Source organism: Argopecten irradians, chromosome 6 (assembly GCF_041381155.1).
Source record: "Argopecten irradians isolate NY chromosome 6, Ai_NY, whole genome shotgun sequence".
Classification (NCBI taxonomy): domain Eukaryota; kingdom Metazoa; phylum Mollusca; class Bivalvia; order Pectinida; family Pectinidae; genus Argopecten; species Argopecten irradians.
The window spans coordinates 6,710,322-6,723,200 of NC_091139.1; the positions used below are offsets into that span (position 1 = coordinate 6,710,322).

A 12,879-nucleotide genomic window follows, 5' to 3' on the forward strand; every position below is an offset into this window, starting at 1 on the left:
ATGACGTCACCGATGATCAGCTTGTGATGACTTAGTTTTCCAAGGAAAGGAATTCCATCTTCGTGTTTGTTCATAAATCTGTTATTGTCCGATCTTTTAACTGTCTAGCCAGCGAGCCCGGCCCGGATACTATCAGCCCATCCCATGCAGGAATAATTGCTACTTTGTATCAGAAACATATACTTTGTCTTTGTTGACAGGCAGAGGGACCTACGGTGGCTGATTTATGCCATTTCGTCTTTTCGTCTTTTCGCCCCGAAAAGACGAAAATTAAATATCCTAATTCTCGTCTTTTCGTCTTTTCGCCCCGAAAAGACGAAAATTAACAAATTTAAATTTCGTCTTTTCGCGGCGAAAAGACGAAAAGTCAAACACGAAAAGACGAAAGTGAAGCACGCTAATTAGTGCCTTTAATTTTCGTCTTTTCGCCTTCAAAAATCTCGTCTTTTGCGAAAAGACGAAAATTACAAACCTTAAATTTCGTCTTTTCGTCTTTTCGCCCCGAAAAGACGAAAATTAACAAACCTTAAATTTCGTCTTTTCGTCTTTTCGCCCCGAAAAGACGAAAATTAACCAACCTAAAATTTCGTCTTTTCGGGGCGAAAAGACGAAAATTAACAAACCTTAATTTTTTCGTCTTTTCGTCTTTTCGCCTTTTCGCCCCGAAAAAATACAAATTACAGATATACTTAGTCATCTATCATATACGACGGAGATTATAATGTAATTTCTAATGTACAATTATGATGAAGACCATGTCATGTACAGTATGTAGTCAAAATGTCTTTTCAAATAATACACAGTACATTGTACCTACTGATTGACTGTTATAATTAACTGTATTTGAGCAATTTCTTGGTACAAGTCCTTCCTTTAAAGTCAAAGTCTTCACGAGTTGTCTTTCATAAATTATTTTGTTAACAAGTTTATCCGTGGTTCAAACGCTTTCAAATAATACCCGCCGACAACTTTTTTTTTCAAGTTGTGTAGGGGAGGCAACTCCTGTAAGTGCTATGTTTAGCATCTTAAGTTCATTATGGTCCTTACATATACACGGCAATGTTTTGATAAGCGTAATTGCTAAAGAGGGCGATTAGAACACAAAAAATAAGATATTAATGAATTTTTAAAAAATGTATCAATCACGCTAAAGGATTTGCGGAATGATGAATCTGTTAGTGGCACGTGGCATATGCCACGTGTGAGAAATCTACGTAACTGCTGTAAACAAACATGTTGACTTCTGTCTTAAAACTTAGACTAATCTTAGTTATTGATGAAGATACTTGTAATACTATCAATTTAATAAATCGATTGTTATCATAAACTACTTTGATGCTTCTATATTGAACAATTAAGTCAATATTAAGATAAAAAGATTTCAAAATGACTTCCACACCAGACCGGAAGGCGAAAAAAGACGAAAAGACGAAAATTAAAGTTTGTTAAATTTCGTCTTTTCGGGGCGAAAAGACGAAAAAGACGAAAAGACGAGAATTTTGAAGGCGAAAAGACGAGAATCAAAGTCGCTAATTAGCGTGTATCACTTTCGTCTTTTCGTGTTTGACTTTTCGTCTTTTCGTCTTTTCGCGGCGAAAAGACGAAATTTTAAAGTTGTTAAATTTCGTCTTTTCGGGAGCGAAAAGACGAAATTAAGTTTTAATTTCGTCTTTTCGGGCGAAAACGAGACGAAAAGACGAAATTAAGGTTCTTAATTCTCGTCTTTTCGGGCGAAACAATGGTAGGGACCTCCAGTTTTATATGCATTTTGCCTTGGCTAATTACTTTTAAGTGTATTCTTTTAAACATGTTATTTTAGCATCAACACAAAGTTTAAACATTATATCATGGTTTGATGTGATCAGTTTTCCCGATTGATGATATTTAATATGATTTTTGAAAGCATGAAAATAAGCAATTTTACCTGGTTTTTCGAAAATCGGGCATTCAAAACCGGAAGTGTGTTTTGTTTTATTAATAAATAAGTTAAAATAGTATTTTTTCTATCTAAAATCGTACTCAAACCATCTGAAAATTACTGAACATTTACAACATATCAAAGTTATTCTGCTATATTTAACTATTTAAAGGGACTAAATCGCTAAAAAATCATGTAATAAAAGATAAAAAGAATTATAGGACTAAAATTAATTGTAAAAGTTGTGTACTTTGTGGTAATAACAATATTTAAAAGTTTGTATAACAATTTTGTTCAAAATGGAGAAAAACTGAAAATAAATAGGACCGACCTAGTCACTATTTCATATTATTATCTTTCGGCGAGTGTAAACAACCCCTATGTGCATGCGCGACGCGTGAACATTCCAAACATCTGATCGAAGGAAATCTCATCTGTCTAATGGACATATCTACTATCGACTGAAAACACAAATTTATCGACTACAGGTTCCTGATTACTGTGTTAATCTAATAAACGTTGAAACGTATGCAAAAGTTTTGTGAAGAGTTTCTAAGTGTAAATAATCCTATACTGTACAGGTTTTTGTAGCCATAAAGAAGGGTTTTCATTATATTATATGGTTTTATACTTGCTTCTGCCATTATTTTATTTTCATTTGTCATGATATTATGTACTATTCCGCTAAACCTACCAATATTATTAGGCTTTTAAAAAAATGGCCTAATATATAGACTTTATAATAAGGAAAAAATGACGAAAAACTAATAATATAGGCATGTTTAGCGGACTAAGTAAGTACGTGTATTTCTTTTATCATTATATCAATATTTGATATTCCGTATACATTGTATATCCTTAGTTATAATGTCTATCCGTCTAATGGGCATTCCCTATATATCTCTAGTTATAGTCTTTGTCCGTCTAATGGACTTTCCTTATATAGCCCTAGCTATAATATATATCCTTCTAATGGAAATTCCCTACATATCCTTAGTTATAGTGTATATCCGTCTAATGGACATTCCCTATATATACCTAGTTATAGTCTCTATCCGTCTAATGGACATTCCACTATATGTCACTAGTTATATAACTTTTTTACATCTGATTTACTTTAAAAAAAATCAGCCTAACTATATATCTAAATTTTATGTGTACTTTTATGTATTCAAAGCAAAAATATACCTTACATATACATTGTAGACCTATGTACATATATGTTTGCTTAATAATGTACATGTACACCTGTATTCATGTATAATATATACATAATTAACGGGTGAAAATACCTCTCACTTCTTGTCATATTTCCATCAAATACTCTAAAGCTTCATAGAACTATGCTGTTTTACTTGACAATGTAGATACAGGGGCGTAGGAAGCGGTTGTGGGAGGTGGGGGCGGGGTTGGAGGGGGTCGGGGGGGGGGGGGGGGGCAATCGCCTCCCCGTTTCCCAGGACGAGGGCAAATATTTCTTGTTTTCGCCGACTGAAATGTTCTAAAATTGCACATTTGAAAGAAAAAATGGTCCTCCTGCACATTTTCGTGAACTAGACTTAAAATGTCAATCAGAGGGTTCTACGTACTATTTTAAAAAATGTCTCTTAAAAGATTCATCTGTTTATATGACTTAGCAAAACAATTAATTCATTATTATTTTGTGTTAAAGTAACAACAATGTACCGATGGTGTGAAGCCAGTATGTTCAGATCGAGTTGCATAGATATGACGGCATTCACAATTACCAATTATTAATGCAGGTAACTTTAAATAAAACAAAAAGTATTATGTTAAGAATGCTTTAAAATCTTTAAGATATATTGTAAAACTCATCACAACCATTCTAAATCTAATATTTTTACGGGGGGGGGGGGGGGGAGACCCTCGGACCTCCTCAAACACCCAAATCTCGCGCCTTCAGGCGCTCCCACATTCATCAAAATGCATCGTAAAATTCTAAATCGTAATGTATTTCCCGGGGGAGACCCCCTGGACCCCTCAAACACCAAATTCTCGCGGTTTCGGCGCTCGCAAATTCATCAAAATGCATCGTTAAACTCATCGTAGCCATTCTAAATCGTAATATTTTTTTCTCGTAGGAGATTGTCGAACACCCCCCCCCCCCCCCAAACACCAAAATATCGCACCTTTGGCGCTAGCATGGCAATTTGCGTATTCATTAGTTTCCGTTTATCGACGCCACTGTCTATAAATGTGTACAAGGATTCTACTCGACGATATATGAAAAAAGTTTATAAAGTATACATGGTTGTGTGTTGAATTAAAGAATCAATCTCCTCCTGTGGGTGCGGGGCGAGGAGGGGGGTCCAAATATTGAGGACCTTTGCCCCCCCCCCCCCCCCCCCCCATTACGTTTCTTTGTATCGGCTATTACGCTTAATCAGGCCAATGTAACCGATAAAATATAAGTTGCCTCTTAGTGGTGTTATTACATCTATATCCATTAGCCGGATGAGATTTTCAGCGACCTCGATTCCGAACTCAAAGATGCACTCGGTTCTTTCCGTTGTAAACATTCAATGCCGACAGATACAATTTCTTGTTGTGTTTGGCGATATTTTAACGTTGATAAACATTGCCAATAGTTCAAATTAAATGTTGTAATTTTGAAAACTTTCTAATTTCAGGTATAAGAACGTTTGTAGGAAGTCAAAAACTCTAAGAAATCTATGTAAATCTAATGATTTAGTAACTTTAAGAGTTTATCTAAAACCCTAAGCACACATATATATATAGTCCGCTAAACCTGCCTATATTATTAGGCTTTTTTAATTTTTTTTTGGCCTAATATATAGACTATATATTAGGCAAAAAAAAAAAAAAAAAAAAATTTAAAAAAGCCTAATAATATAGGCAGGTTTAGCGGACTACCAGTGATACAGCGGTACATCTGCCGATCGTAAAAATGGAGGAGTTGCCAATGTATGAACCCGGCCCAGGTCGTAGACAACGATGTCGTCGTCCGCTGTGTTCAGGGAGAACTTTGAAGTTTTGTTCGTTGTTGATTTTTTTTTAAGTTGAACGGTCCAGTCTAACATTTTAAAATCCGCCCACTACTCTAGATCTACAGAAATTTGAACTGTCGCCGAAATGAAAAGAAAACGAACTCTTGATTTCGACATTTGAATAATAGATATATCTGAACTTTATTGTATTGAAAGTTATTGAATATTCATAAATTTGCACCTTTTATCTAGCTCATGATTTTTTTTCATATGTATATAATTGCCCTTCTGCCATTAATTGATTATATTGCACAGCATAAATGTTTTCTGAATGCAAATGTCTGTTATCTCAGATAAATATATCAGAAATATACTATGTTAATTAAGAGCGAAATCTCTGCTGATATTACTGTGAATAACATGTCATATTTGGTAAACATTTCCAGAGATAAGCATATAATTCATCATACCAACTTTTCGAGTTGATGAATGGATGGGGTTGTAGTATTCAATAATTGTTAACACGGATTGTAATGTGATTTCATTATTGTAATTTGTGACTTTGTGATATATTAAGGAATTGTATGATTTTGAGGAACCATAAGGCCATGCTGAGATATTTTTCAGTGCGTATATAAAGCTACGGTCAGGCTGATAGGTATAGATATAAAGCTGGCAGGTTAATAATATTGTGTGTTGTTGATATATTGTAAGTTTTATTATGGTCATTTACTCTATAACTTTACAATCACATGGTCATATGACCAACATGTTGATACTGTTATAAAAACAGTTAGTTGAGTATTGCCAGAACAAACGAAATGGATGCCATTTAATAATAAATATGTACTACCTTTGCTATTGATGTCTTTAAAATTCTGAGCTCGATAAAACGTCTCTCTGGTTTAACTAGATATTTTGGTTGACTATATCTTCTGTGTTTCTTAAATCTCTTCCATCCTTGCTATTTTATCTGTGTGGTGTATGTATGATCCATCTTGAGCTCAATGGAAAGTGTAAGCGTGAGTGTTTGATATATAGAATTGCATTGTATGAAAATGATTTTGTACTACAACAAAAACTAACAAATTCTCTATTATAAGTTTTATGACAGTGTAAAATGTTAAGTTCAGTATTTCTAAATACCACTTCATTTTCTATTGTAATCTACTACACACATGGTAAAATTGTGTAAGCCCAATTTTATTTTGTGGGCGGGGATGTTGTGAATATGGTAATATGGGTGTAACTAGATTACACTCTGTACGGTCTATGGGAGATAATCATAACCCTTACTGTATATGGGTTATTCCCCTTTGCTGAATCTCTACGTGTTGAGAGAATAAAGATAGACTTGGAACAAGAAAGACGTGTTATCGTTTATTAGACGAAAATGCAGCGAGTTTCCCCAATACAGTATTTACCAACCTCTCAATCACACAACAGTATAATGCCTTATTCCACCCAGATTGCACGGGGTTAGATAGCAACACAACGTAATGTTCAAACGTGTCTCACCGTGTATTATGTTAATCTCTAACATTGTTGGATAAACCTATCTAACCATGACATGAAAACCTGAATCTTCGAACCTGTCCAGGTTGGTTAAATACTCTGGGAAAATGTCAAGTTTGGTGAAAATCTAGAAGAAAGAAACAGAACACTGACAAACACAACTTGGCGGAGAAAGACAAACCTTCTATTTTCAATTTTACAGTTGATTGAAAAAAAACACACAGAGAAAATATTTCTGAAACAGATAGCAATTTTTATAAAAAAAAAGTAACTTTTTTTGTTTTACATTTTGATATCGGAAAGAACACTAGAGATTATGCATCATCAGTGTGTCCTTGTAAATCACAGGGATCTGAGAGTTAGTTACAGATTATATCATCATGGACCCACCAGAGTGCCCTAAGACCATATTTTTAGACGTTTTAGAGGTCTAGATTAAAAAACGATAAAAATCATACCCTACATGGTACTATATACTATGTACTCGTATATAATATTTTTTTTATTAACATCTACGTTATAAGACCTTAGACAATTCTGATTTTTGCTTCTTCTTTGAGTGTTATAACACCACCATTCCAACTACCTTATGCTGTTATGTTCACTTCATTTGCACGAGATTAACTTTCATCATCAGTCAATGCAAGCAACAAATTTATATTATTCATAGGAACACTTTATCCAGTACAATTCCTCTTCAATAGGGAATAGTGTATTAAGATATCTGTGAATTCATTTGGAGAATTTAGTGAAAACAGCAACATGTTGCCCTTGATTACATTACTTGTACCTATCACACTTTATTCTTTAATGCTAAGGGTCCAAAATGGTAGCCGGTATTTATTGACCCCAAAGCCAGAATATCACATGTTTGCCAGCAAATAAATCTGATAATTTGAATCGTATTTGTAATCAAAACTTCTTTGTTTTGCCCAAAGAAAGAAATTGGTAACCCACCGATGGTTAATTACTTATCAGCAAGAATGATCTCACCAAAACACGTGGTTTCCTAGGACAAAACACTGTCAAAGATGTTGTTTTCAAATCTCTCTTTGATAGCACGAGTGGATTTTACAGCCTTCATATTGGATTCTTATACTTCATTTGAGTCTCCACACAAACAGTTGTACATCTCATCTGGTTAATGTTCTTATAGGCTTTTATAACTATCAGCGTCTGACGCCTATCCTTGGTACACTTCAGTAAAAGTATATTGGGAGACTTTTTATTCCAGATGAATAAAATGTGGAATCTGAAAAAACTCAAAAATTACATCAGACCAAGTTACATCGAAAGCAAAGAATAAAGACTAATTAGTAATATGATAATTGTTTTTTCAGGGATATAATGATTTTATTACATGAGATGAATGTGAATTGTGAAGTGATATTGATGAGATCATTTTCATATAAAAAAAAATGATAAATTCAAAGAGCAAAACATATTTCATGCCAGTTAAAAAGTGTTTTAGTATTAAATTTTGCAAATCTGTTATTCTGTCTTGAATATAACAAAACCACCTATATTAGGAATCCTGCTACCTTACATATCTCTGGGCAATCAACTTAAAGCCAGAAAAGAAACCTCTATTACAAACCTGCTCACATTCTGCAGTTAGCTTTAAGGGAATTAACCATTAGTATGATTTATTAAGATGAAATTACAATCTCCTTTTACGCATAATAGAGTCAAGATATCACTGATATTTGGTATAGGAAGGAATAAACAACACTGTGAAGTTATCTTTTTCTCCACATGATAGGAATAACTGATACTTCTTTTTGCCTCGTATTTTTTTCATTTCAAGTCATCTGTATCCTGCAAATGTTTGTAAGGAACCAGCGTTATCTGCAATAACTGTTGATGCTACTTCTTTGACCAACCATGTTCATTCAGATAGTATTAACTAACTAATTTTCATGCCGATTAAATTTTGTGTTTTCATGTCTAAGAATGTTTTCATAGATTACTTCATTTGCGATTTAGAGTTATATGGTTCTACTTTACCTGTGCTATAAACATTTTCACGAAGATTATTTTCGTAATTTCTTATTATTTCTTATGAAATACACGAAATTTAATCGAACATGAGAATAAATTGGTTTATGATATGTGATTGATTAAGGCTGACTGTATCTACAGGCTTGTCGTGGTCATCAATCTGATCAAGGAGTTGTCGTTGGGATCGCCGACAGGGTGAAGTCTGACGCTTCAGGAGATTCGGAAGAATACAAGGCTCACTTAGCACAGCAAGAGAAAACCTTTCAGACTATCCGCCTTCCCAGCGACGTGGATTTTCTTCTTGTTCAAGCGACCAGTCCAGGTAATATAGGCAGACCACCACCATCGGAAACCCAGTGTCTAAACTCCACTATGCTGCGAAGGCTGATTAACATAGATAACTGACAACGACAGACCACCAGTAATCAAGATTTACCTTATTTTACCCAATAAACACACAGGGTGCTAAATTGATGACTTTTTGGAGGGGGCGTTTTATAGGACGAAATTTGGACTAGCCGTTCACAAAGTAATTGAAAATTGTTTTAAATCTATTTGCAAATGAAATCAATTATTTACAGTCAGTGGTGAATTGATAGTTTAAACCCTGTTTATTTCAACTAAATTTAAGGCTACTCAACTTAAATTTAAATGTGAATTGATCAATGTAGAACTCAAATGATCATAAAGTTGAAGAACTCTGTTCGTCATATATCTTAATTGATGCAGGCGGTTTGAATATACCTGCCACATTATAAATTGTGTAAAGGTGTGTAATCATACCATGCACATGCCTAAAATTAAACTTATTTGTACTGTGAGGGTTTTGACATAAGAGATAAAAGTGCTTATAGGGTTAAATATGGCATTATAGCTACAGTATTCATGGTTTATATGGTATTTTGGTAAATCATTACACTCCAACTTTTTTATTTAAAAAGGTTGCACAAAACTTAACCTAAAGTAGATGTTTTCTATCAATACCTGCTGAATAAGGATGACCATTGTAATCACTGACATTGTAACTTACCTACCTACTGATGTCAAAAATGCTACAATCAGGGATGGTCATTTAGCATGTCCAGCTACGGGTGTTACGGACACTTATACATACAGGGATGGTCGTTTAGCATGTCCACTTACTGGTGTTATGAAAACTTGTACAAACAGGGATGGTCATTTAGCATGTCCACCTACTGGTGTTATGGACACTTATACATACAGGGATGGTCATTTAGCATGTCCACCTACTGGTGTTACGGACACTTATACATACAGGGATGGTCATTTAGCATGTCCACCTACTGGTGTTACGGACACTTATACATACAGGGATGGTCATTTAGCATGTCCACCTACTGGTGTTACGGACACTTATACACACAGGGATGGTCATTTAGCATGTCCACCTACTGGTGTTACGGACACTTATACACACAGGGATGGTCATTTAGCATGTCCACCTACTGGTGTTACGGACACTTATACATACATGGTCAGTATTTTGTCTTTTATTTGCTGTTGTTGGTAGTGATCAATTGTATATCCAGTAGTTTTTCTATGAAAATGTGTGCAAGTGGTTAAGATTTCCCGACATATTACCACAAGCCCTCCACCTCTGGAACGTGAGCTAGAATACCATGCGGGGTAGTTGCCAGGTACTGACCGCTTGTTGATGGTACCCAGGCTTTCCTCCACCAACAAACATGGCACATCCTTACATGCCCCTGGCTATTAAAATGTAAAATCAAACCTGTCTATAACGACCACTGAAGGGGAGACAGAAAAGAGGTCATTATGGACAGGCTTGCTTTTATTTTGTTAGCACATTCTTTGGCTTTCATTTTAGTTCTGTTGCCTAATTCAGACTATATATAAAAATGTGTATAGCGATGCATGTTTCAACATCAAATGTACACTTAACTAGTATAATTTCTGTATGAAATGCCACCTTTTCATCTCAACAAAACGGCAAATATTTTTTACAGGAAGGACCTCGATTCGAAACACACAGACAGGATCACCATTCATACAGCGTTTGTCTGAAGCTATGTCCGATATGGAGGAAAATGATGACTTCCTAGAAGTTCTTACAAAAGTCAACAGAAATATGGCCTTCAATTTCTCCACAGGAAAAGGAGAAGGGACCACTATTGGTGTCAAACAGATGCCATGCTTTACATCAATGCTTACTAAAAAGCTTTATTTGAAGAAAGGCTGCTGAGTGATGCAAATGCAAAAACAATCGAAAGGGGAAGGGGGCAGATGTGGGGTGGGATGGGATATAGAGTTGGGGGTGGGGAGGCACCAAAATGTAAGTTGTGGACGAAAAACCTCTAAAAAGTCAGCCAGTTTTTAACTCTTTCAGTACTCCTAGCACATTAATCACTCAAAGAAAATATTCATATGCCTTTTTTCCCTTTAGGCACATTAGTAAGTCATGATTCACATATTAAATACTTGTTAATCTAATATAGGATATAATGCTGTTATAAGTATCACACGATTGTAAAACACCAATATTCCATAGGATACGGACCTTTTATATAACCTTAACTCCTCCTGACCTCCAGGAGAAGGGAGGGGCGCTTATATTACGGGGTATACGGTACTCATGTATAAAAATACAGTGTATCATTTATTATGGTTAATTTCATATGTAGGTGATGAGTTTTAGATTGCAACAGTTCCTGTAAATCAACTTCAATGTTTTCAAATAATTTTGCGTTTTTCAATTTCGCGATTTTTAAACGCTTATGAAATAACAAGAAAAAAAGTTGGTTTGCAGTGCATTTTCGTTCCACTTTTTTGGTTGAAGTTAGTGTCTCATACGTGTAATTAAATTCCATCTCAGGTCACATCACACAAAGATCTTTCATTGTGCTTCAATATTCGTTATGTTTATCAATTATTAAGGATGCTCCACCGCTGACAAATAGTATTTTTTCTCAATAAAAAACAGACGAATTAGTCTTTTTCTTGAGTTACAAAATTTACTTACACCATTACCACCATTGAAAAGTTTGAGCTTCTAATTTTACTTCAAGATAAAAATATTAAAAAAAAAGAATTAATTGTATCCTGAAAAAAATTCTGTGGCAATTTATACTAATTGCAATGAAGTACTGATTTAGCATGCACCAAAAGCACAACAAATTATTTCATATTATATTTTTGTGTTTGTTAGACATGTATATAAAAGATTAAACACCAATTATTTTTGAAATGATGAGTACTGTTTATACTCTGTCGGCGGTGGAGCATCTTTAAAGGATCTTCACTTTTCAATGATTTTAAGTTTGTCAGGTTCAACAAATACTTTCCTTAAATTCTCCTGAGAGGGTCTTGACTAAGATGTTCATATTGTATTTCTAGGTTAATCAAAATTCCAAGGTTGCTGTCAATGAGAACATCTTGCAAATTTCATTTTAACCTTTTTTTCATTTCCACAAAAAATTGTGCAATTAGGCTTAGGAATAATGATGACAGAAATCAATCAGATTGTTTTATTGTTTTAAGTAGGTCTACAATCAACGATGGTTGCTAACTAGTAGATTTAATTCAAATTTGCCTATTACGATTCTAACCAATGCTTGTTGCATTGAAAAAAAAGTTGTATTGTTTTCAATACCACAAGATCTTGATGCTTTAATGGTTACTCTCAATGTTGTAGTATCCACCCCTTGATTATTTCATAGCAAAACTGAAGGCTCTATGTGTGACAAGAGATGAGACAGATAGTTTGGTAATTTAATGTACATCAAAAGAATTGATTAACGGTACACTATATGGTTTTGAAATTGTTCATTGCTTCCTGTAGGCCTCTTTTGGTAAGATTTGAAATGTCCTCAGTTTAACTGAAATAATCTAGGATAGATTTAGATTTCAAGACTTTATTTGTTCACTCAAACACACAAAATATTGTATAACAAGATGTCAGACATTTTTAACAGAATGGATGCATGACAGGCAAAATATAACATCATTTGCAGAGAAAATATGGAAAAAACATGCATTTTAACATTTCATTATTGTAGTTATAAATATAATGAATCACAATCATGGGTGATAAAAGTGTGTTATAATAACTTTACTGTTTTTTGGATGAATAAACTGACATTTATATATAGTTTCTTATAAGATATGGATAACATTCCTTTCATTTTGTTGTAATTAAGATTATGATAGATGTATAATATCTTCAGTGATAATAACCTCGGGACCATTAATATCTTTATCGAGGCTACTTATGCCTCTTGGCTGCTTTTTATACTGTAACAAGACTGAGGTTTGTAATCGGTCTAAAGAGTTACCTTTTAGCCGCTTATTTTCGCGGTTTCCCGGGATATTGAATATGGTTGAATGATTAATTTACCCTGAAATCCATATAGCAAAATTGTAGAATTGCTAGCAAATGATTTACTTGTTTTTTTTTAATAAATCGCGAAATTTTTGGCCTGGAAAATAATCGGCTAG

General features: G+C 34.3%; 1 protein-coding gene across 1 annotated transcript in view; it reads left to right on the top strand.

Moving 5' to 3' along the window:
- LOC138324824 (caspase-3-like) overlaps positions 1-12,836 on the top strand; it is a 34,028-nt gene extending 21,192 nt beyond the window's left edge. Inside the window, exons 5-6 of the mRNA XM_069270003.1 lie at positions 8,545-8,725; positions 10,392-12,836. Of these exons, the coding sequence (XP_069126104.1) occupies positions 8,545-8,725; positions 10,392-10,627 (417 nt within the window). The 3' untranslated portion in view covers positions 10,628-12,836. The remainder of the gene's footprint in view (positions 1-8,544; positions 8,726-10,391) is intronic.
- The last annotated feature ends 43 nt before the right edge of the window (positions 12,837-12,879 follow it).